Source organism: Bufo gargarizans, chromosome 1 (assembly GCF_014858855.1).
Source record: "Bufo gargarizans isolate SCDJY-AF-19 chromosome 1, ASM1485885v1, whole genome shotgun sequence".
In the NCBI taxonomy this organism is placed as follows: domain Eukaryota; kingdom Metazoa; phylum Chordata; class Amphibia; order Anura; family Bufonidae; genus Bufo; species Bufo gargarizans.
The window spans coordinates 137,527,426-137,554,147 of record NC_058080.1 but is presented as its reverse complement, the minus strand read 5'-3'; the positions used below and the strand labels follow the sequence as shown (position 1 = coordinate 137,554,147).

Genomic DNA, 26,722 nt, shown 5'->3' with positions numbered 1-26,722 from the left:
CACCTATCCATAGGATAGAGAGACACGTCTGATTGTTGGGGGTCCCACCACTGTAGAGGTTTGAATGGAGCTGTGGTTGAGCATTCAACAGTTATCAAATATCTCTAAAATGGCTGGCTCACAATATTCTGCAAGTATTTTTACTCATTCCTTTTATTTATATATATATATATATATATATATATAATATTTAATATGCCAAAAAATCATAAATCCCCAATATAAAATGTTTTCACAATAGGTTAATAGAACTGGTCCCTTTATAATGCGGAGCTCACTTCAAAAATGTGTTTTTTTTTTTCACTTGTGTTTGGATGTGTGGTTCAGCATTCGATGATTTGCTTTCAAATAATTTGATATAGACAGACAGGGTGGTGTCCATATCTTTTGTTTGTGCTATTAGTCACCGCCGGCTTTCCATATGGTGTGAATAATCCAGATTTGCAGATTATGATAAATGGCAGCTAGTTGCTGTTCACAATTGTATGCAACAATGTTGCGTGTTACTCACGACCTCCTGCAGATCGTCAACCACCTTTCGCTCCGGTCTCTCAGCGCAGAAGTCCGCTGTACCGCTCACAACCTCCTGCGGATTACTCACCGATTTAGTTTTAGACACCGATCTTAATACCCCTTTAGCTGGTGGTGGATGCGTCAAATTTATATAGAGGCGCTGGCAAGGGAGCAAGGGAACTGGTGTAGATTTAGACCATTTTCTATTCCCAAAACAGGCGTAGAAAATGAGAAATGAGATGGGCCTGCCAGCCCGCCCCCTTCCTTGGCCACGCCCCTTTTTGTTTTGACCTGGCGTGAGAAGGGAAAAGTCGCAGATTGCGGTGCAGATAACCTTTGCGCTGCAATTTGCGACAGATATACGCCGAAAAGTGGTGCATATCTGTTTGTAAATGACCCCCGTAAAGACCAATGCTCTCCCTGGTGCATTTGGTTGAACATAACTTTTTATTTTTTCCTGAATGTAGTGGTGTGAGGTCTTGCTTTTTTTTTTTTTTTTCCAGGATGAGCTGTAGAATATTTTTAGAACCTTTTTCAGAGAAAATATATAAAGCATTAAATTTCTTCACATTAGCATTAATTCATTATTACTATTCATTTATTTTAGCAAAAAATGCCTAAAATTGGTCCCTCCACAATTTTATTTTTCCATTATTCACCCATCATGCATATGTTTTATAATCTTTTTTTTTTATATTTTTTTTATTTACTGATGACCTATCCTCGAAGTCTATTTGTTCAAAAACTTACTTTGAACAATAATAAGATATTGGTTCAGGTTTGAGTAATATTCAGTGACATTGTATGATTGTGCCAATCGCATCCAGTAATGTAATGCAGTGCAGGACCCCACTCCTAAACAAACTCATTCCATCTGTAATCCATGACTGCTCTTAGATCTATTACCTGCTATCCATCACCAGATGAAGCCGAGGATAAGGTAGAAGTATTTATTAGCCCTCATTTCTAGGTAGATTCTGCTTTTCGTTATATTCCACAAGAATATGACATGCGTAATAAAAAAAGAAAAAAGATCTACGGTAATAGTGCGTGTATATTGTATGGATGTTAAAAGAATATTCTGGTTTTTATTTTTAAATGTATTTGTTTATGATTGTTTATGGGAGGCCCCCATATACATTAGATAGTCGGCCATTCCTGCCAAAATCAGTGGGTTCAGACAACATTTATTTAATGTGAATGGCCAGCTTAATACTAAAGGGAGCTCAAAAACAGTTTTCTGTGTGGTGTAGGACCAACCCTACCCTGGTGTATCCAGATGTTCTGCGCCCTTTGGTGTTCTGCTCTGTATGGGATGAAGATGTGGTCTGAGTTCACATATAAATTGTGTTTCCTATTGAGGCCTAAATTTTCCTTTTTTTCATGATTTTTACAGGGAGTGCCTCGGAAAACATGAAGTAAGTATGTTGTTACACAATGTGTGTATCACTATGCGTGTCACTAATCCTGTATTGCTGCAACATCTGGTGTGTGATGGTGTGTGTTCAGATGGAGGGTGAGGGGGCTGAAGAACTGTTTGGTAAGGCCTCATGCACACGAGTGCGCCAGGCGTTCCGTACATTGGGGACTGTAATTTGCACGGGCGCAATCCGTATGGTTCCGCAGACAGATGTAGACCCATTCATCCATGATCCGTCTGCACCACAACAAAATAGAACATGTTCTATTTTTTGCAGTGCGGAGGCACGGGGAGAGACCCCACAGTGTGCACACAGCTGGTGCCTGTATATTACGAATCGGCTGTATGCGTGCAGGGACGGCCACGACCCTGTGCATGAGGCCTAATGGGAACAGAGACCGGATTTTATATAACACACAAATTACATGATGAACATAGGTGACACTTTGGCCGCTTTCACGCAACACTGGTCAGTGTTTTGGTCAGTGATTTCCATAATTGTTTGTGAGCCAAAACCAGGAGTGACGCCTACACAGAGATAAGATCTGCACCTCTTCTGTGTTTTTGACCTGCACGTGGTTTTGGCTCACAATCACTGATGGAAATCACTGATCAAACACTGACTCAGAAATCAGCCTTGTTCACATTTTCACTTTTCACGGGCGTGTGCTATCCGCATTTTCCACAGACAGCATACGTAATCCTTGATTTTAATGTGTATGTTCACACATCAGTGGTTTTACACTGAACATGGGTGAGTGGAAAAAACATGGAGACATGCGTTACTTTGGTTCGTGATGCGGGCCAAACATGGCCGTTGAAGTCTATGGATCCGTAAAAAAATACTCGCACAACACAGATGACATCTGAGTTTTAGGAACCATTGGTAGAAAATGCTCTGGAAATTAATTTTCAGCTGAGCTGTGTCTGTAGAATATGTGGTTAATACAGTAACCTATATTCATTATAAAGTGCTAGAGCCATATGGCTAGAGTAATGGAGTGAAACCACGCCATGCGCTAACTAACATGTTATTCCTAATTCAAATACTAGTAAAATGAATAGCTGCTCATTTCGTAGATAAAGAATATAATATGGGGCAGCTCAGTGGTTGGCACTGGTGCCTTGCAGCGCTGGGGTCCTAAGTTCGAATCCGACCAAGGACAACATCTGCATGCAGTTTAGCATTGAGTTTGGAGGTGCTTTCCTGTTTTTGCATGGGTTTCCTTCCACACACCAAAGACATACTGATAGGGAACTCAGAATGTGATGATCATTTCTGTAAAGTGCTGTGGAATAGGATCGTATATACTGTATATACATGAGTAAAATAAATAAAAAATACAGTATGTGATAATCAGAGCAAGTCAATCCCAAGATAAAGTCGATGCCGTCTTACCAGCTTAGAAGGATTTGTACACCCTTTACTTTAGTGCTCTTATGTCCCTGTGCCCCCTTTTGCATTTAGGGGATCTTATTGATATTCCTGGTTATTCACATTACAGATCAAATGACCGTTTAAATTACATTTTTTGTTTGCTTATGCAACGTAAGAAATATTCCTTAATTTGCAACTTTTGCCCAGATGCACTAATGTGTCTGTGGCTAAAATCTGTCCAAAACAATGGCGCAATTTTGCTCAGCTAGAGTTTCTACAGTATTGTACACTTACATAAAGCAGAAGCAAGTTAACTAAAAGTTGGTATAAAATCTGAGAAAAGTGTCTGTCCCCGCACTACATTTATCATCCAGCCTGAGCCCCTGTGATAAATCTGGTGCAGATCTGTGTTGTTTCTTTCCTCTGTTATTCCTCTTCGATATGTATAAATTGACCACTGTGCACTACCATTTATTTTGGAGCAATAACATCCAGTTCCACTGAAAGTGACATATTAGGAGAGGTTGCCCCGTCAGAAAGATGCAATTTATGGCTACATCCCTGTCTATTCAAATCCAGAATTCTTGTAACCACTCATCAGCAAAAGTAAATTCCCCTTTGAAATGTGATGTAAGATAATGGCTGTTTTTTACTTTCCCTCAGGTCAGTCTCTTGCCATGTCATGCTGCTCGCCCTTTCTCCTGCAAAAGGCCATGTGGACGTCGGCTTCCTTGTGGGAATCACACTTGTTCAAGAGAATGTCATAAAGTCACTGAAGTTAATGGTAACAAAGAAAAGGTGAGAATTGGTGAATGACATTCCAAGTGTAAAATGTAATCAAGTTCCAAGGATAGGCCATCAATATTAGATTGGTGAAGGTCTGACTCTCACAACCCCTGCTGATCAGGCTTCTGATTGGGCAGCGGCTCTCATACGAGCGCTGTACCCTCTTCATTGTTTCCACCAGTCCAGACGCTGGTAATCCTGCAGGACACCAATACTATTAGTAGCAGCAAGGTGGGGAAATGTAGCTTTGTACCATGTATTACGTTCACCTCTTCTTCTAAAGATTTGGTGTGACTTCTGAACTGTGTCTTTTCCGGTGTAAACAAGAGACGTCAGACTTGAATGAGCGTCATGGCCCATTCTACCAGCTTGTCGGCAGGGGTGACGAAAGTTAGACCCCCACCAATCTGATTAATTGATGTATTAATGGTCTGTCATAAGGATTAGCCTTTCATTTTAAAAGGTTGGCTAACCCCTTTAAAGAGTAAAGCAATATATTTATTTTCTTTATAGGGTTAATATGTGTAAGTGCTGAAATTTATAAATTTAGATATTTATGTAAATTAGCTATTTGGAGCACCAGGAGCCTGGGCATAGCACTAGGAACACCTCTAGTGCAACGCCCCTGCGCTCTTTGTACACCCTCCTCCCCTTTGAGTGACGGGGCCAGACATCTCTTCTAGCCTTGTGTTCTCATGCCGGTGCTGAGGCTCATTGACTTGGCACAGTGAATCAGATGCTGCTTCCTAAGCTTTGGAAGCAGCAGAAGATCAACTGCGCAAGCGGATCAGTGACTTGGCGCCGAGGCAGTGAATCTGATGAACATTGCTTTCGGAGCTCATCAGATCCACTGCGCAGACGCCAAGTCACTGAGCCTAAGCAGTGGAGCGAGAACACAAGGCTAGATGACATTTCTAGCCCTGTCACTCAAGGGGGAGGGGGGTGTACATAGAGCGTGGGGACGTTGTACTGGCAGTGGTGCTAGTGCTGTGGCCAGCCCCCTTGTGCACCAGAGAGGTAATTTACATAAATATAAAAATTCACATCTATTGACACTAATTAACCCTATAGAGAAAAGAAATATATATAGTTTTACGAAGCATGGTTAATCTTTCCAGGCAATATGCATGGTTGATCAGATGCTCTTTAGAGGGTATGCTTTTATGAAACCACTTATGAAAACTACTATGTGATAATATTTCTAGAGTGGATTTCTGGGTGATTAAGTTCTGTGCAGTTGAAGCAAAACTCTAGTGTTAATTATTATTATTATTCATCACCATTATGGAATCGTATGCACCTTTAGACATTATATTTTATACTATTTAATCCATTGATTGCATATTTGTAGTGACCCTCACGCACTCCCTCGCAGATGCATTTATTTCAGTGCCATCCTTGATGATTGCGTGCCATAATTTTCCCTTTAAGTGGATAACATTGGAATTATTTTACTGTGATGTTAACAGCTTTGTTCTGACCCCATCCTAGCCAGTTATTCAGACATCGAGGGCCAATTCAGGCCCCTATAAGCTTTACCTCTGTGCAGTTACTTATCTTACAATATATCTATTTTATGTCTTCTAGTGTGGTCCAGAGTGCTTCATGTGTGAAGTAGAATGCTCAAAACCTCGACCGCCAGGGTGCCCCCATGGCTGCACTCTACCATGTCATCCTGGAGACTGTCCACTATGCCTTCAGATGATCAGGACTAAGTGCCACTGCAAAATTAGTAGTCTTTACATCGAGTGCAGGTATGCTCCTTTTTTTCACATCGTACAATATATACGTTAAAGGGGTTTTCCGACACTTTTTTTTAAATGATGTCCTGTGCTCTGGATAGATCATCAGTATCTGGATGGTGGGAGTCCAAGAACCGGTACCCCTGCCGATCAGCTGTTTCAGAAGGCAGCAGTGCTTTCAGTAGCGTCACAGCCTTCTCCATCTTTGCCTAGGCCATTTGGCATCACCTTCATCGGTGACATGGCCTAGGCGCAGCTTTTCCCCTTATTGAAGTGAATGGGGCTGAGCTGCGACACCAAGCACAGCGCTATACAATGCCCAGTGCTTGGCAATCTGACAGAATTCCTTGGCACTAGTGTGAGAGTTGCTACCTTCTCAAACAGCCTATCTTCGGGGTCCCGGGTGTTAGACCCCCCACCAATCAGATGCTGAGGACCTATCCAGAAGATAGCTTGGCAGTAAAAAAAAACTGTCGGGCAGTAAACAAACATAAAGAAAATGTTCACAGCTCATAGGAGTATACTAGCCATTGAATTTGGAACAAAACAGGAGGAATAAGTGGTAATGTATACTGTGGTAGATATCAAGCATTATACAGTATATTCACAATGCATTTTGAATGTTGTTTCTCTCTCTCCTGGAAATTACTACTTGTGGCAATCAGGCTGACCTCTGTTCACCCATTTTACCCATGTTCTGTATATTAATTATACCCAAGGTCTGTATATTAATTATCATGTTTGTCAATTGTAATTAATTTGCCTTTTAGATATGGTCTTGTCTGTTACATGCAGCCATGCTATATGGTTGAAATTTTGTGACGGTGCATTTTATGACATCACGATCCTTTTGACATTGGATCACTTATAAAGGGTATTCATAAAGTCATGGATCTAGTCAGCAACTATGTTTAGGTGAGCTTTGAGATTTTAAAGGCCCAAATACATATTAGTAGATTATACTTCCACTCATCCTCAATCTCCTACTTTTGCCCTATACATACATCTGTGTTCAGTCAGTGATTTTAATCCAAAACCAGGTGCGGCTCTAAACACAGAACAGGTGCAGATTTTTTCTTACTGCCTCTTGAGAGGTGTTAGAACAGCATTGTAAGTGGCAGACAATGATGTGTTGCACCCCTCAACCTCTATTCAAGCATGTTTTATCCAATTTAACATAAATGTCTTCTTTTCACACCTCTTTTGAACCAGTCCTCCTCCGTGTCCAAGATGCTAACCTAGCTGCCATGAAACCAATGTCATTTGTCCTTATCATTTGATTAGATTCAACTTTATTGTCATTACACATGTATAAATGCAGGGTAACGAAATACAGTTTGCATCTAATCAGAAGGGCAGCAAGTGCAATAAAAACAAGTTATATATAGATAGGGACAGTGTAGAAAGTAGGAATCGTTATGTACAGATTATGTACAAATAAGTTAAGTATACAGGTGTTTATATTGATATATAGAGAGCAAATATACAGATGTGCTGATGTATACATATATACAGATAAACTGTTCTATTGCTATACAGACGGCGAATACACAGATGTACTATAAACAAGTATACATATGTACTATTAACAAGTTATACAGATGCACTACGTATATACAAATTTACAGATGTATAGTAAACAGATCTGCAAAATGCTATGAATATAGCTCCAGAAGTGGAAGAGTAGTGCTATGGATAGACTGTAATAGTGAACAGTGTAAGCATAACAGAGACTTATGCTATGACAGTGTCCCAACTATAGCAGTAACCAATGTGCACATACCGTGAATGTTGAGAATGAATGACAGTCATGATCATGGTCATTGGGAGGGATGGAGCGGAGGAGGAGTGTAGAGGGTTAAGTGAGTGTGGATGAAAAGGTTCAGCGGAGGACTGAGTTCAGTAGGGTGACAGCTGTGGGGAAGAAACTGTTCCTAAACCTGCTGGTTTTAGGGTATTTTGACACTTGCGGCAAAGGATTCCGGCAGGCAGTTCCGTCGCCGGAACTGCCTGCCAGATCGGGCAATACGGACGAAAAAACTGATGGCATTTGTCAGACTGATCCGGATGCGGATCCATCTGACAAATGCATTAAAACACCGGATCAGTCTCTCGGGTGTCATCAGGAAAAACTGATCCGATTCAAATTTTTTTTTGCATTTTTTTTCCGCATGCACAGACGGGAAAGCCGGATCCATTTTGCCGGAACACTTAATGCTGGATCCGGCACTAATACACTTCACTGTAAATTAATGGCGGATACGGCATTCAGAGCAATTCCCATACCAGACTGTGGCACGGTTGGTCAGAATGTTACCCAGTATGTCAGGTGGTTTTTCTTCAGTGTCCTCCAAAAAAAGAGACGCTGATGTGCCTTCTTGACCAGGCTAGAGATTTTGGTTGACCAGGGCAGATTGTCAGAGATGTAGGTCCCCAGGAACTTAAAGATGGAAACCCGTTCAACAGCGGTGCAATTTGTGTGGATGGGGTCATGGGTTTCTCTCTTCTCCTTCCTGAAGTCCACAATGAGCGCTTTTGTTTTGCTGGTATTCAGGAGCAGGTTATTGTCAGCGCACCACACAGCTAGGTGCTTTACCTCTTCCCTATAGTCAGACTCATCGTTGTCAGTGATGAGCCCATTGACCGTGGTGTCATCTGCAAACTTGATGATGGAATCATACCTAGGCCTGCAGTCATAGGTGAAAAGGGAGTAGAGGAACAGGCTCAGCGCACAGCCCTGTGGAGTGCCAGTGTTGAGTGTGATGGTGGTGGAACAGTAGTTATTTCCATGACCTTTCCATGACCTAACATGCTGGGGTCTGTTGGTCAAATAGTCCATGATCCAGTTACAGATAGGATTGCCGATTCCAAGATCCACAGGTTTAGTGATCAACTTGGAGGGAATGACTGTATTGAATGCTGAGCTAAAATCAACAAACAGCATTCTTCCATAAGTATTCTTGTTGTCCAGATGTGAGAGTACACATTGAAGCGCTGTAGATACAGCATCCTCTGTACTCCTATTACTTTGTTAGGCAAATTAGTGAGGATCCAGTGTAGGGGGAAGCATAACTTTAGATGTGCCAGGACCAGTCGCTTAAAGCACTTCATAACTATAGGCGTGAGTGCTACAGGGCGATAGTCGTTCAGGCACATTAATGATGATTGTTTCGGCACTGGCACAATAGAGGTGGTCTTGAAGCACGCTGGGACAACTGCCTGGACAAGCGATCGGTTGAAGATGTCAGTGAAGACCCCTGCAAGATTCTCAAAACACACGTCCAGTAATGCCATCAGGGCCAGCAGCCTTGCGAGCGTTAATACTGCTCAGTGCGTTATGGACACCTATGATGTAAGTGAGGGTATGGCAGTCATCAGAGGGTAGGGTTTTGGCAAAATTCTCCTTATTGTCCTTATCAAAACGAGCGTAGAAGTCATTTAGCTAATTGAGGGAGGACACAGTCATGGCTGTATGTGTGGAATTTCTGATCTTATAGTCAGAGATGGCCTGAATGCCCAGCCACATGCGTCGTGGGTCAGAGTTGACAGTGTTCCTCCACCTTCAGCTTGTAACTGTGCTTCTTCTTGATGCCCCTCTTCTGGTCTGCCCTGGACTTACTGTAGGCCTGAGCGTCACCTGACCTAAAGGCAAAGTTATGTGCCTTAAGTAGAAGCCACACTTCCTTGTTCATCCATGTTTTCTGATTTGGGTACATTGTGATCTGCTTTTCTGTTGTAACATTGTCAATTGTGGTGTTGATGTATTCCAGTACTGAGTACGTATAAGAATCAATGTTATTGTGAGAACCACAGGTGGCCTGAGAGGCAAACATGCTCCAGTCCGTGTCTTTAAAGAGGACCTTTCACTAGTTTAAAAACTAACTATATCAGTGGGCAGAGCGGCGCCCAGGGGTCCCCCTGCACTTACTAGTATGTCTGGGCGCCGCTCCGTTCGCACGGTATAGGCTCCGGTGTCTGCAGCTCCCTCTGTTGTACTGGGCGGAATTTTTGCATTAGGCGTGTCCCTTGCTGCAGCGCTGGCCAATTGCAACGCACAGCTCATAGCCTGGGACTCCCAGTTCCCTCCAGTGTGACTAAGCACACATACAATGAGCGGAGGGAGGAGGCTTAGAGTCCCACCATCCCCCATGGCTGGCTGATATGTTTCAAGCCTCACAGGTGCACCTAAATGCTGCCTATGGATGGTAATCAAGGCTCATTTAGATTGGAGTTTATACACCTTCACATATATATATACGATTTGACTGACAAAAATACGTGATCTCAAAAGGCAGGAAATTCTCAACCCCAAATGCAGTTGTGCATTTATGCTCGGGGGAGCAGATACTGCGCTTGTGGTCTGTTGCTGGGCTGTAGGCAGGAGATGCCGGAGATTTTTTGTATAAGTCATTCTAATTAAGAAAGCCAGTCGGATGTCTAGCAAAATGTCTTCAAGAGAAAATACAAGTTCACTTGCTCTGGCTTATTACTACTGAAATAACTGTGCATGATGAGAAGATACTCGGCACCTGTTGTCCTTTCCTGGATCATATATATATAATTTTTTTTTATTTATTTTTTTCGTTTTATTGCACTAGTTTCTGTGCACATCTGCATTGCAGTTTTCATGTATAGTGGAAACCACAATGCAGTTCCTTTCGGACCCCCATTATCTGATAATGTCTGTCGGCTCCTGCCGAGGTGTCCATTATTATGCTGAAGTAGTAGTGCTACATTCTCCCTCCCTGAGTGGATCTACGGTGTAGGTTTCTAATGTGACTCTCCGATGCAGATGTGCACGCGACCTTATCCTTTATACACCCGGAACGGAGAGTGCTGAAGGTCCGTTGACAAGCAGTCACATACGTATCACCTACAACCTTGTAATAAGACTTCTCATAATTACCTTTGAATTAGAAATGAGAGGTGCGTTAAAAAGTGTTAGCATAAAGTGGTTGACCCACATTTTTCAAACTAGCATGGGGATCTAAGTACTTTTGTATTTGCATGTAATTAAACATTTTGTATAGCCATTGAGCTATTCAATAAGGCATACCTGTATAGCGCCACCTGTATCCGCTTTTTTTTTTTCTTCTAATTTGTCTGCCCTGCACACTGACATGTTCCATTCTTCAACTGCCACTCACTGCAGCAGACAGGACATGCCCTCTGAGTGGAACGACCCCCCCCCCCCCCCCCAAGGATCCAGAGTGACTCTGGCATACTGCCAAATCAGTGGGAAGCCGTGTGCCCTCACTGCCAGTTAGATTATCTGGAACAGAGCTTGTCCGTGACAGAATACACAAATCGTAGTTATTAAGGCTGGGTTCACACCTGAGCGTTTTACAGCGCGTTCCTACGCGCTGTAAAACGCTCAACAAGGAGAAACCAATGATTCCCTATGGGAATGGTTCACACTTGGGCGTTTTACAGCGCGTACGATCGCGCTGTAAAACGCCCGACGCTCCAAAAAGTACATGAGCGACTTTTGGGGCGTTTGTGGCCATAGGACACTGTAGTGAATCACACAAACGCGCGTCAAACGCGCGTTTACTATTACAAAAACGTGCATAAAAATGCGCGTCAAAACGCGCGTAAAACGCGCGTTTGCGCAACGCTCAAGTGTGAACCCAGCCTAAAGCCCTCACCAAATAACAAACGGCACCTACTGAGAAATGATTATCACATGGCTTGTTATTTGAGGGTGGGTCCATCTGGTCTTCTGGCTGCCAGACATTTATAGGTTCCCTGTTGGTGCTCCTTTTATAAAACATTACAGCAGCGTGAAGCGCATTTGCGGCCAGGTGTTTTGCTCGCCTTCTCTAATACTGCTAGAATGCTTTGTGTGAAATAATAGTTTATTTTCTGTTTTTTTGGGGGGTTTAGAAAACTGACTTTGGCTGGCGAAGAAGAAAAGAATATGTTGACTTCATGCAAAAATCAGTGTCCAAAAGAGGTAAGGGCTGGTGGAAGATGTCTTAAAGCCTTCCATGTTTTACTGTCCTGTAAGGAATAAAAGCTGTACCCAGTGTGAAAAATCCCCTGAAATGTAAAGGTTTTTTGAACTCCATAGGAGAACACTCTTAATATATGTATTATTGTCAGTCTGAGGTTGCTTTCTTGCCACATTTGGGCAGCACAGTAGAGGTTTAAATATACTATTACCAAACTTTGCCTTGAAGCCAGGAAACCATGACCAACTATAGGTCCCACTGTAGAATCCTAATCCATTCTCCATACGTATAGCACATCCCAAGGCTGCAAGGATTATGTTGTCTATATTCATGTCAACTCTGCGGAGCGCAGTTTTTCACAGTGGCCAGGAAATGCGTCCCTAGTATGGACAGCGAATCAACCCTGAGCCAGAAATCAGGAATAACCCAACTTTTTTTTACAGAAATATCCTCCAACCCTTTGTTTAGCCCATTGGGGGTGAGCTAGGACCCCCCCCCCCCCCCCATAAACATTGGATGGTCTGCTAGTCCGTCTCAAATTGGCAGGTTTGACCGACCTTCAGCTAATGTGTATGACCACCTTAATGCTATGATCATACACTGCTCTGTACCTTTTAAAAGCACATAAGGACAATGTACATACCCTCTGGAGACATATTCCTCCTGAGATAAACAGACCAAAGGATGAGAACTGGGACATCGGTGGCCTCTTGCATAATAAGGTAGTCTTCCTGGCCACTATTATTAGTCCTTTAGCTCATGAGAAGGAATATCTAATTCATCTTCATAGTGACCCAACAGATGGAAGGAAAGTCATTCTTAGAGAATAACTGAGGGTGTTCCTGCACAACCCAAAAGACCCCATTACTGAGTACATGTACAACATATAGTAGCACCGAAGAAGTTGTTCCAGTGTCCAAATAATGAAATAAACAATAGAAGTGAAACCTCATGTAAACTGGGCATTTCTTAGGGGGCTTCTCATACTCTTTGACTTCCGTTGACCTATTTTTTCTGTAAGTAAACAAAAAAGTTTTTTTCCCACTTAGTTGGGACAGCTATTTTTGCAGTCGTGCCCGCTGACCTTCCTGCTTTACTTGAGCTATTTAAAGGGAATCAATAAGAGAAAGGGAAAAAAAGTAATGTGCCATCGGATTAGCTTAAGTCAGATCTTGCACTAATGCATTAGAAAGGGTTCGGAGCACTGGCAGCCAATTATCCAGCCATTATATTTGCTTCTTTTTCAGCTGACGTATTGGGAACTGTAAGTTTAGATAACATTGTGGGGTTTATTGAAGGACAATACGTGCAGTCAAAGGCAGTGTTCTAGAAAAGCAGGGCAAGGAGTCATAGTGATAATCTGTTTAAGTACAGCAAAGTAGATAATCAACACTTTAGCTAGAAAAAGTTTTGTTTTTCCAGCTTTCCATCTTTTCACTGATGTTGTAGAAAGTGTTCTGTTCAAACTTCCCCGGAGGTGCGAAGGATCAAATAAATAGTAAATTGACTGCCTTCCATGTTGGTAGTTGCATGGACACTTTGATGGTTTAATGTTGGTATTGGAATCTTTAGCATTTAGCTGTTACGATGATTTGAGGAACATTTTACTAGGACAAGTCACTTAACCACTTAAAGGGATGTTCTGGTTTAAAGGAAACCAGTCACCATGAAAATGTGATGTAAGCTGAAGGCAGCATGTCATAGAGCAGGAGGAGCTGAGCAGATTGATATATAGTTTAATGGGAAAAGATTCAGTACAAGTTGTATTTCATTCATTTATATCCCTGCTCATTCTTGGCTTTGAAGTCCAGTGGAATAAATATAAATCGCCATTTGATGCACTTAATAACTTATTTAACTTTTTTATTATATGAGTCTTCCAGATTGCATTGGTGCCAAGTATGTTTGTTTTTACGGTTACTGATTTAAAAAAAATAAAAATATATATTTTTTTTTGCCATATAAGACCGATGCGGCCCATAAGACGCACCTATGTTTTAGAGGAGGACAATAAGAAAAAAATATTTTTCATTAGACCTCAGGTCAGACCCCCAATGTTAATCAGACCTCAGCTTACAGTCCCTATCAGGCCCCCATTGTTAATAAGACCTCAGATTAGACCCCCAATCAGACCTCGGATAAGAGCCCCATGCCTCTCATCAGCCCCCATATGCTTCTCATCAGCCCCCTTTGCCTCATATCAGCCCCCATATGAGCCCTTATGCCTCTCATCAGCCCCCATGCCACAGAGAACTTAAAGGGGTTATCCGAGTTAATAAATAAATAAAAAAAACTCTTAAAACCCATCTGGATATACATATAATTTGGTTAAACTAGATTTCATCAAGTTAAAACCCATACTTACACCTTTTCATGGTTCTGTCATTGCTTTGTTTACATGCTGAAGTACAATGCTGAGGGGGCGTATAACAACAAAGCCTGAGCTCTGCCTCATGAATATTTGTGGGCGTGAACAATCTGACCTTCCCCTCACCCTGCTCTGCACATCCTAACTTTGCATAAACCAGTCAAATGATCATCTCCTAGCTCACACAGACAGATCATCCTGTCACATTGCAGAAACACAGGCTCTATGTATCTAAGCTCTATGGCATCTCTGTGTATCTAAGCTCTATGGCATCTCTGTGTATCTAAGCTCTATGGCATCTCTGTGTATCTAAGCTCTATGGCATCTCTGTGTATCTAATCTCTATGGCATCTCTGTGTATCTAATCTCTATGGCAGCTCTGTGTATCTAAGCTGTATGTATCTAATATAGCATAGATAGATATAGGTGTCATATATGACACCTATATCTATCTAAGCTATATTACAGCCATATCTATGTTGACTATATACTATGTATTTACTGTCCCCCTCTCCCCATACACAATGCCGTGTCCCCCACCCCTCAATACACACAATATACACAATGCAGTGTCCCCCACCCCTCCATACACACAATATACACAATGCAGTGTTCCCCCACCCCTCCATACACACAATATACACAATGCAGTCACCCCCACCCCATACACGCAATGCAGTGTCCCCCACCCCTCCATACACACAATATACACAATGCAGTGTCCCCCACTCCTCCATACACCCTCACACTGTGCGCATTGACGGCACAGCCGACAGCCAAGGACCAGGAAGCAGTGAGTAGAGAGCCTTCACCGCTTCCTGGTCCTCTGGTGCTAATGAGCGATTCCATAATGGAAGCACTCATTAGTATTCACCCCATAAGACGCAGGGACATTTGTCTTATAGGGCGAAAAATGCGGTAATATTTTTAATGGAAAATAGGTTTATTTTTGGATGGGTTGGGTGGAGCTTAAAGCTGCTGTCATTTGATTGCTTGTGTATTGTTTTGGAATATATAGTGGAATTATATCGTATTCCAAAGCGTGGCCAAATAGGCAGGTACTAATGGCAGGCTTGGGGGCCTTTGTTTGGTCCCCGGCTAACACGATAACTCATTGGTGCTGATAGTAGACAAGGGAAGTTTCCAGTATGAAGTGGCAGCAGTGAGCAGCCGTAGGTTGTGGCCTCTCCATTGTTTTCTTTGTGCCATACTGCCAAACACCATACCTTTAGTAGCGGCTGGGCTTTGTATTACAGCTTTGTCTAATTCAAGTGAATGGTATAAAGCTGCAATACCCAGCACATCACTACCGAGTGTGCAGGTGTACTGACGTGGTTGTTGGAGCCCTGAGATAAAATTTTAAAAAATGTAGTGCCTAGTACTCATAATGAGAAAATGCAAACAGAGTGTTTGAAATCTTTGCTAATTTATTGAAAAGGAAACACTAAAATCTTGTATTGACATAAGTTTTCAAACCCCTTAGGCCTAATGCAAAAGGCCATTGTGCGGCCGTTCCGTGCATTGGGGACCGCAATTTGCGTTACCCAATGCATGGGCAACGTCCGTGCGGCGGGCGGGACAGATGCGGACCCATTCAACTTCAATGGGTCCGTCATCCGTCCGCACTGCAAAAAAAATAGAACATGTTCTATTTTTTTGTGGTGCAGAGGCACGGACAGAAACACCACGGAAGCACTCTATAGTACTTCCGTGGAGTTCCGTGCCAACGTTCCGCACCGCAGCTCCTGATTGTGGGCCGCAATATGGCCACGGCCGTGTGCATGAGGCCTTACTCAGGACTTAGTTGAAGCACCTTTTGCAGCGATTACAGACTCAAGTCTTCTTGGGTATGATTCCACAAGGTTTCCACACCTGGATTTAGGGATTTTCTGACATACTTCTCTGGAGATCCTCTTAAGCTCTGTCAGGTTGGATGAGGACCCAGTGGTGGACATTTTCAGGGCTCTTCAAAGATGTTTGATTGGGTTCATCAGGGCTCTGGCTGGGCTACTTAAGGACATTCACAGAGTTGTCCCTAAGCCACTCCTGTGTTGTCTTGGCTGTGTGCTTAGGGTCTTAGTCTTGTTGGAAGTTGAACCTTAGGCCCAGTCTGAGGTCCAGCGCACTCTCAGTCAGGTTTTCATTAGCAGCTTTCCTTCAGCTCTGATCAGTTTCCCTGTCCCTGCCACTGAAAAACCCCACCACAGCATGATGCTGCCACCACCAGGCTTCACTTTAGGGATTGTATTGGGGAGGTGATGAGCAGTGCCTGGTTTCCTTCAGACATAATGCTTAGAATTGAGGCCAAAAAGTTCAATCTTAATTCCATCACGCCAGAGAATATTATTTCTCGTCAGACTAAGCCCCCTTGGCACTGGGCAGCACCAACGCACAGCACTGTTGCAACAACAGCTGCCATGTAGCTCCGCAACATGTCTTTGGAGGAGTCAGGGCTATTGAAGGTGTATGGGCACTTTAAAGGGAACCTGTCTAGTTGAACATAATGTTTGAGCTTCCTTCTATGACTTTTTATACACAGATCGCTGTCAGTCTCTGATATGACCACCTGCAAAGCCCAGAATGAGCCTGAATTTAAATGTGTTAGTGACAAGTTTATACACAGTCTTTTCCCATAAAACTATACATCTGTCTGCTCAGCTCTTTCTGCTCTATAACATGCTGCCTGCAGATTACATTGCATTTTCATGGTGACAGGTTCTCTTGACTTTGTTGAGATATCTTGACAATCTGACTATGTCTGTGGTGGTCCTACATATAAGATTAACAACATATGGTAATAAAATAAGCTAGTGATCTGCAGATAATTATCTCATGTCTTTGGCCAGCTTTACTTTTATCAGAGCCTTCTGTCAGTATTTGAGGATTGAGATGTGGCCATTTTGCCAGACAACTATGAACATTTGTGATGTAGTGTTCAGTTGGCCATGCACACGAGACAATGATTGGCCACATAGAAACAGTCCCAGCAGCAACATGCCAGTCAGAAAGCAAAACCTGACTCCCTGTCCCTTGACTACAATGGCAAATGACCAGCCGAATTTTGGCCAGTCATGCCATAGACAGGTAGCTTCCAACCTGTGCAATCACATTTTCAGCAGGCAGAAGTCTACTATCGGCAATCACAAGCGATCGTTTGTGCTAGTTTTTCAAGCGATGGTCTGCCGTTTCGTCTGACTTGGGCTGGTAAATGCAGGTACCAGCTGACTTCTCCAGAAGTAGAGGTGGTCTTTGCAGTGCTTTCAGCTTTCACTCATACAGGGAAGTTCCTTGCTGGTGACAGGTCATTTCAACAAGGATCATGTAAAACTTCATGGAAATATTGGCTATTAGGATCATTCCAGAATATAACTGGCAGGTTTACTGTGTGTTTCACAGCATTTTCACAGAGTAAGCATTCAGAAAAGTACTAAACATCAAAACCCGTGTGAATATTTACACCAGTATCCGAATTCCAAGAAAATTTATTTCTACAAGGAAAAGGTGTAATCTGACTATCTGTTGGCATTGGTGTAATCTCATGTTTTTGGTGGTTGTCAAACTTATCCTTCTCCAGACATGAACTATTGGTCTTGGCTGCAGAGGAGCTTTTTAATTCTTTTGTGGTTTGCGTTTTCTTCACCAGGGTTTTCTTTTACATCATGCTGGAGCAGACTTTTTTTGTTTTGTTTTTGGGGTCAGCAAACCTTTATGTTGTAAAAGTTATTTTTTCCTTTGTCTTTTGACATGGTGTAATTTGATGGTAGCTACCAGATTTCCTGTGGAAGGAAGCTAACTGAACCATAGATATCGGGCTGTATTAATGTAATCGCCAGTAGACTGCATTTCCATCTGGACTTGACAATGAAAACACGTTTTTCCTCTCAGTTTGTAAGGAAGAGTCAAATAATGTGTAACATTTGATTGACTATAACGTATTCTGAAGGTATGGAGCAAATATTATTTCAGCTGTCACTTATTGAGAATGCCTGCTCTTCAGTGCAGAGCTGCTGCTTCTTATTTGCTCTAAAGAGTAAGGATACTTATGTTTCTTCTTCCTACATTCCTCCATATACTATTCTTATTAACTTTACTTTTCAATTATATCAAGATAGGTTACAGTTGGGTTCAGACTGTCCCACCAGGTTCTGACACAGACCTCCAGCAGAAGACGTTTGAAGCTAATTTGCAGTCCATTTACTGCCTTGGACAATTCTGATGGGTTCAGTCACAAACATAAAATGTATTAATGATTTGATATAATGACTGCATCATTTAAAATGCATCAGGTCAGGATAGGTAATCATTTCCTCAAGTAAGCCCAAGCAGCGGGGAAAATGGTATCAATACAAATTACAGCTCGCCCCTCATTAAATGAGCCCCCACACAGCTCCATAGATGTAACCATAAAAGGTTATGGGGGTCACAATATGCCGATACAAAGGAAAACCCGAATTGTTTTTTCAGTATTAAAATACAAGAAAAACAATTTAAATGTGGTATCGTTGTAATCGTACAGACCCAGAGAATGAATGGCACTGGTTAGTTTTACAGCATAGGGAACACTGTAAAAACAAAACCCATAAAACTGGCAGAATTGTGTTTTTTTTAATTTATTTATTACAATTTCATCCCATTTGGGGTTGTCCTATTACAATAAATTATAGGGGATAAGTGTCATGGGACAACCTCTTAAAGCGGTCTAAATTTAGCACCATAGTAATAAATCTCCCCCATTATGGGTCAGTAGTCCGTATCTGCTGCTGGTGGGATATTGTGTCACTTTGGCGGAAATATCACTGTGGTCTACAAAACGAAGATGACATAGTTTCGTCAACATGTTTGAGGTGAAAGGGGGAGTGTGGCAGGCCTATTACAAAGTTTAGATGACATCCGCGTGCATTCAGTTTTTTGCGGAACGGAACAGCTTGCCCCTGATAGAACAGTACTATCCTTGTCCGTTATGCGGACAATAATAGGACATGTTCTATCTTTGAACGGAAATACGGAAACGGAAGGTATACGGAGTACCTTCTGTTGTTTTTTTTGTGGATCCATTGAAATTAATGGTTCCGTATACGCACTGTATACAGAATGCAAAAAACAGAACGTAAACGGAAAAAAAACGTTCATGTGCAAGAGGCTTAAAACTGATCAACTCTGCAACCTTTTCATTCTTTATCTCAATACGTCAACCTGTACGCCATCTGCTTAAAGGATATGTACACCTTTGAGTTAAAATCATTGTTTCAATTTGTCTTTTTTTTTAAAATGTTGAGCCTCTTTCTCTATGCAGCCTTGAGATTCTCTAGTAGCAGGATCTTTATTTTTACAGTGTACCGTCATGCAGTTGAGCTGAAAGCTCCTTGCCTCTCTGACCACCTAAACATTATAGCTTGATTCCTATCTTATTGATAAGAATTTAGTCAAAATAAATGTTTATGATCTTTTAGTAATTTAGATATCAGGTTTATTAGACGACGGCACAAAGTAAAATTAGAATTCACACAGTTAGACAAACAGTTAACCCTTTGTGACAGAACGACTGAATATTTTTTTAATAAAGACCAATTGAAAAAATCTGAACACAAAAGGAGTAAAATAAAATTATAAAAAAATTGCTGCCAAAGGTGTACAAAGCCTTCAAAGTAGCAGAGATGTTTTTGCCTGTTCCCATTGACTTGAATGGGATGAAGTTGCAGTACCATGCTCCACCACAAGGCCCAGGCCTGCGCCTCGTCTTAGATTACATGCTTCTTCCGGCAGTGCAGGGCCTATTATGATGGACGTAGCACACACCGGTCTTGATAAATCAGCTTTAATATTTTTTCATTGTCTTTTTCCAGCTGCCCTGTGGACATCGGTGTAAAGAGATGTGTCACCAAGGAAATTGTTCACGTCACTGCACCCAGAAAGTTAAACTGCGATGTCCTTGTCGTAGAATTAAAAAGGTGAGTACTGTGCTCCAAAATATGCCATTAAATAGTATGATCTCATAATGTAGTATAAACAGTTTGATAATAACAAGGCACATCTGAAGCATACCATGTTGCTTAGGGTCCATTGAGACGTCCATAGTTCAGGTCCTGTATCCATTGCGGACCCATTAATTTAAATTTCAAAAGCTGCGGACAGCATACCCATCAAACCGTGGACTTTGACTGGACCTCTGCAACACTTTGATGTTTCTTCTTTTTCAGCCATTGTAGATTTGCTGGTGTGCTTGGGATCATTGTCCTGTTGCATGACCAAGTTTCAGCCAAGCTTTAGCTGTTGGCCTGACATTTGACTCTAAAGTACTTTGGTATAGAGTGCAGTTCATGGTCGGCTCAATGACTGCAAGGTGCCCAGGTCCTGTGGCTGCAAAACAAACCAAATCATTACCCCTCCACCACTGTGCTTGACAGTTGGTATAAAGTGTTTATGCTGATATACTGTGTTTGGTTTTTACCAAATGTGCTGACATGCATTATGGCCAAACATCTCCACTTTGGTCTTGTCTGTCCAAAGAACATTGATCCAGAAGTCTTGTGGTTTGTTCACAAGCAGTTTAGCAAACTTAAGCTGTTCTGCCATGTTCTTTTTTAGAAAGAAGAGGATTTTCTCTTGTTAACCCTTCTAAACAAGCCTCACTTGTTCAGTCTTTTTCTAATTGTACAGTCATGAGCTTGAACATTTAACATCCTATATGAAGTCTGTAGAGTCTTAGATGTTGCTCTTGGGTTTTTTGCAATTTCTCTGAGTATTTGCAGTCTCACCTTTTGGGTGAATTTGCTGAGGCATCCACTCTTGGGAGGATTGTCAGCTGTCTTGAATATTTTCTACTTGTAAATAATATTTCTCCCTGTAGAATGATGGACTTCAGATTGTTCAGATTGTTTGAAATGGTGCTTCCCAGATTGATGGGCAGCAAGAATTGCTTCTCTAAGATCATTGCCGATGTCTTTCCTCTTTGGCATTGTGTTAACACATTCCTGAATGTTCCCGACCAGCAAACTGCCAACGCTTCTGCTTTTACCCTAAGTTCACACCTGAGTGTTTTACAGCGCGTTCAAACGCACAGTAAAACGCTCAACACGTGAAAACCAATGCTTCCCTATGGCCCTGGTTCACACTTGAGCTTTTTTGGGGGCATTTGTCGCGTGTTTTGGCCCATAGACTCATTGGACAACACTGCAGTCAATCACACAAACGCGCGTCAAACGCGCGTTTACTATTGCAAAAAACGTGCATAAAAACGCACGTTTTACGCGGGTCTCAGAAACGCTCAGGTGTGAACCCAGGGTTATAGAGATCAGTTAATTAACCCCTTAAGGGCTTCCTTGCATGGGTTTTTTTTTATTTTAATTGTATTTATTTTTTACAGTGGTCTTTACTGGACTACGTTCTAGGCTGCCATGTTTTTAGGGCGGCCTAGAATAAGCACCGCACAGGTCTTCTGTGTACATGGGAGCCTGGCTCCTGATCTGATGGCTGGGACCAGCAGGATTGCTGATTTAGTCCATTTAACCCCTTAGATACTGTGGTAAATAGCAACCACTGCATCTAAGTGGTTTAGAGGGAGGGAGCTCCCTCTGTGTCCCATCGGCACTCCACTAATGAGATAACTGGGTACCGTTGTCTTCACTTGGCAGCCTGGGGCCACAACAAGCCCTCATATGGCTTCAAGCAAATTAAAAAGTAACAGCGCTTGGAAAGCGACAATCAAGAAATGAAAAAAAAAAAAAAAAAAAATAGCTTGGGCACTAAGCCCTAAAATGCATGCAGGGGAAAGGGGTTATAGGCATTTGATTAGCATCATCTGGTTGCTACTTACCCTCATAATTTCAATGGAAGTTGTTAGTGTGTACTTCATTTTTCACACACAGCTTCTGCATTTTTGTTAAATAATGACATGGTGTAATTTGTCATGTGTTGGGGGTTATCTGAGGTTGTAGCTACCTAATTTTAAGACCTAAAGACCAGATGTTTTTTTAGTATGTCCTGATACATGAAACCGAAGTATTCAAAGAGGGTGTGCATTGCTTTTCTCATGACCTGCAGATGATATCTCTGATGTCAGTACATGCGTTTCCGATCTGACTCTGATCTTCATATAAGGTCCTGCAATGACTTATTTTCATTGCTTTCTGTCATTAGACTAAATCTCTAATCTAGCAGCTAGAAAGTCAAACTGTTTTCCAGAACTCCTGTATACTGACCTAGTCGTCAGAGGAATTCTCCAAGTGTCTCTGTGGCTTGGTACTGTGCCACAATATACAGAACAAAAGATGTCATGATGGGGAAGTGTGTTAGACATCCATGGGAACAGGGCCGGCCTTAGGTGTTCAGGCGCCCTGTGCGAGCTAACCTTGTGGCGCCCCCCCCCGTAGTAGTAGATGTCACCTGCAGTCCAATGTAACACCACAAATAACACATAGCTCTCTGAATACAGATAACACAGTGATGGCTCTCTGATTTCCGAAAATGTAGTAGTGTTACCTCCGGTCCTATGTAAAAACACAGATAACACTAGTGCTGATAATGTGGTAATGTTACCTGCAGTCCTATGTAAAACCACAGATAACACTAGTGCTGAATAATGTGGTAGTGTTTGTAGACACAAATTAATAGGTGGAAACAAATTAAGGTAATTATAAATATATTATATAAGGAAAATATATATCACTTTAAAGGGAACCTGTCATCAACTTTATGCTGCCCATACTAACGGCAGAATAGAGTAGACACAGGTGCGTTAATTTCAGTGGTCTGTCATTTATAAGTTTAAAGTACTGTAAGTGGTTGCCGAGAACCAACATCATAATCATTGCAGCCCAGGCCTTGAAAAGAGTCAAATCTACCTGAGAAGAGTCCTGGTTATTCCTAATCTCCCGCACTCTCACCCATCTGCTGATGATTGGAAGTTCTCTCCTAGAGAGAAAGGGAGAAAACCAGGTAGAAGACTGTCAGCCATCAGCAGGTGGGCAGGAGAGCAGGAATTCATGAATAACCAGGACTCTTCTCAGGTGGCCGGGACTCTTTTCCAGGCCCAGTCTGCAATGATTGTGATGTTGGTTCTCGGCAACCACTTACTTTTAACTTATAAATGACAGACCTCTGAAATCATCTCACCTGTCACTACTTTATGCTGCCGTTAGTATGGGCAGCATACTGTTGATGACCGGTTCCTTTTAAAGGGAATGTGTTATCAGACAATGAATTATTGTTTAAATCACATTTAATTTTTAACATTTTTTTAAGAATTTTTGATGATTTTTTATTTCATTTCCCATATTAAAGGGGTTTTCCCATCTCAGACATTAGGGCCATATCGCTAGGTGGGAAATGGGACCTACATCCAACTTTAGAATGGAGCTCGCAAAGTGAAGGAGAGCACACCGCGCATCCTGTGGGAGCGCCGAAAATAGCCGTGCGCTTCCCATTCATTTCAGTGGGACTGCTAAAAATAGTCTAGCATGCCACTCAACTATTTTTGTCGCTCCCATAGAAATGAATGGAGGGCAACCGTACATTTGCAGGCTCCCTTCTAAAGAAAGATGCTCGTCCCAGAGGTGGGACCTGCACCTATCAGAAATTGGGGGCATATCCTAGCAATCTGCTCCCAATGTCTGATGTGAGACAACCCCTTTAATATCTATACTTAAAAAATGTAAAATCCTTCAGTTTTCCCGCTGGCCACTAATGGCAGATTTACACGTCCAGAGGAGCAGCCGTTTATCGGGAGGGAAGTGTTCCTTTCTGAAAACATTAAAATCCTGCCTGTAATGATATCACCTCTGTGTATAGATAAGACAGGATCCACCATTCACAGTATTTGATTGTCAAAGCTTATCTATTCTTTCCTTGTACAATGTCCTCTGCACAGGGCACAGAGCGGCCTAGAAATCTCTCCATAGTCAATGAGGTCCACTCCTGACCATAGTGTCTATGGTCCATGGGGCTGCCGTTAAGAACATCTCAGACAAGATGGCAGCCCCCATAATTATGTTCAGGTGGCAGAGAAAAATTTTGGGGACACATTTCCTTTAAGTATTTTCTGTTTATTCACTTATTAATTTATAAAAATATTGGGAGATATGTTTTGTTTTTACTAGAAAGTTTCAGATGGTGTAGAATAACTGCTCATTAAGAAGCTGTGGTTCCTCTGCACAAGTATCATTTTGGCTGAATTGCCACATCTCGAGGTATTGGAGATGGCCTTCTGCTGACTCCTCTCGTTGAATAATTCCTGTCCATTTCTGGTTTATAGGTCTGTGGTTCTGGTGGATGTGGCTACTTTATTGTGGCATTTGTTCTGAAGATTATTGCTCTGACAGAGGCATCTCTCCATGAGATCAGAGCATTTCATTGTATTTAACTCCCCACTTTGAGCAAATCTGGCTTTCATTTTTTGGTACAATCGGAAATCTTGTAGAATGTCATATCTACATATCAAAGAAGAGCTACAGCTCTTCCTGGGCTTTTCTAGCAGTGCTAAAGAAGTGCATACATTTACTAAATGCCCAGCGGAGTTAACAGGAATTCTGTGTTTTCTTTGCTCAGTGGTTTCCTTTGTAAGACGATAAGGAATTATTTTTAGTATTTTTTGTTTAAGCTACACTGTAATTTAAGCCTGGATTTTACATGTGGAGGGGGGTTTATAATTGAAGTAGGTGCTGCTTTTTATTTTATTTTTATAAGCTGTCCGTTGGGAGCTGTTGATCAAAGCATTGTTTTGCTTGTCCCCATCACAGGAGTTACAATGTAACATGGCACGTGACAGTCAAGTTTCTGTACAGTGCGACTCTCTGTGCCTGGAAATGAGGAAGAAAGCTGTAGAGGTAAATTTCTTCAAAAGTGCTTTTCATTACTTGAGCTGCATGTGTTAGATAAGAGCTTTCATAGTTCTGTGGACTTAAAGGGCTTCTCCTGCTATTTGGACTTTCAGCAGACCCTTTCTGTTGGAAAACTCACCTGCTCACTGTCACTCCGTTCCAGCTCCCTGGCTCCGTTCATGGGTGGAGTCATGTGTGCCACTGTTGGCAATGACCATGACCTGAGTAGTGATGTGCTGGCTCACTAGAAGATCATCCAGTCGAGCCAGAACAGATAGGCTGGGAGAGAGGGAGTATACGTTTTTCAACAGGTGCAACACACTGCAGAAAGCCTCAAAAGGACAACCCCTTAAAGTTCTTATGGGGTCATTTATCAAACTGGTGTAAAGTAGAACTGGCTTAGTTTCACATAGCAACCAATCAGATTCCATCTTTCATTTTCCAAAGGAGCTATCAAAAATGAAAGGTGGACTCTGATTGGTTGTTAGGGGCAACTAAGATAGTTCTATGTTACACCAGTTTGATAGATGACCCCATTAATATTTAAAACTCATTACTTTTATGTTTGAAAAGTTATAAAATGTATAATATTAATTCATATTCTTCATGTTTAAGGAGGTTGTTGGTCTTAAAAGGCAAGATTTATACGTATGAAAGTGGCTGATCTCTTACATGTGCCCTTGGCAGCTGAAGGCATCTGTGTTGGTCCCATGTTCATATGTGCCTGCGTGGAAAAGGAGTGGGCAAACCCTTTTTAAATATACTCTTATATACAGTGTAACACTGCGCAGCCTCACTATGATCCACCCGCTATGCAGGAAACTGAAACACCCCCATTTATGTTCTTCGTGCACATTGTCATTATTTTGTGCAAGTTGTCAACCAACCATGTTTTTCTTGAGTTTTTTTTGATCTTCCAATGTGGGTAGAACTGTATCCAGAAGTATACTTGAGCTCTTTAGCATCACTTTCATGTTCAATTATTCCATGCTCCCATAGGCATCTAGGACAGTGCATCCTTTTAAGATGGGCCATCGATATCACTGGGGCATCCATTTATTTAGCAGATTTAAGGGACCATAGCACCTCAGTGAGTGTCAATCCCTTTCATTTTTTACCAGGCACAGATCCTACTTTTATTAGCAGCTCTATCTAATTTGTATATATAGGATTGAACCGCAATACCAGGCAGAGCCTCTACCAAGAAATAGTACTGAGCCGTGCCTGGTAAACAAAAGATGTGCCATGACCCTTTCAGCTGATCAGCGGCGGTGCAGAGAGTTGGACCTCTCTAATCTGGTATTGATGGCCCACCCTAAGGATAGACCATCAATAAGGCAACAGAAGCCATAGATTAATCCTCTTATTTTAATATTGACAGATAAAAGAAGAAGAAGAAAAGGCAGCAAACGAAGAAGAGAAACGTAGACAACAGGTACCGCTAAACCAAATCTTGAGATTTGTGCAGACTCTGTTATTCATGATCACGTTTTGAGCCTTAAAGGGGTTCTGACAATCAGTATGGTGTTTACAGTAACTTTTCTTTAATCCAGCATCCATGACGCTAGATAGGTGGCAGATTAGCCAATATTCAGACAGACATTGAAAAATATATGAAACAAACTAAAGGGGAAACAATTTCCAGGAAGAGCAGGAGCCTAAAATGTCATCACAAAATCTGCTGCTGTCCTTTCCAGTCAGAGGAATTTTCCTCTCTCCAGCTCACTGTTCTAGTGTTCAGATATTC

The 26,722-nt window shown here is 41.9% G+C and overlaps 1 protein-coding gene across 2 annotated transcripts in view; it reads left to right on the top strand.

The window, feature by feature from the left end:
- NFXL1 (nuclear transcription factor, X-box binding like 1) overlaps positions 1–26,722 on the top strand; it is an 87,565-nt gene that overhangs the window by 55,059 nt on the left and 5,784 nt on the right. For both annotated transcript variants that reach the window (XM_044298863.1, XM_044298854.1), the window contains exons 16-22: positions 1,910–1,931; positions 3,975–4,109; positions 5,685–5,851; positions 11,726–11,795; positions 20,005–20,109; positions 24,895–24,981; positions 26,357–26,410. In XM_044298863.1, coding sequence (XP_044154798.1) covers positions 1,910–1,931; positions 3,975–4,109; positions 5,685–5,851; positions 11,726–11,795; positions 20,005–20,109; positions 24,895–24,981; positions 26,357–26,410 — 640 coding nt within the window. The remainder of the gene's footprint in view (positions 1–1,909; positions 1,932–3,974; positions 4,110–5,684; positions 5,852–11,725; positions 11,796–20,004; positions 20,110–24,894; positions 24,982–26,356; positions 26,411–26,722) is intronic.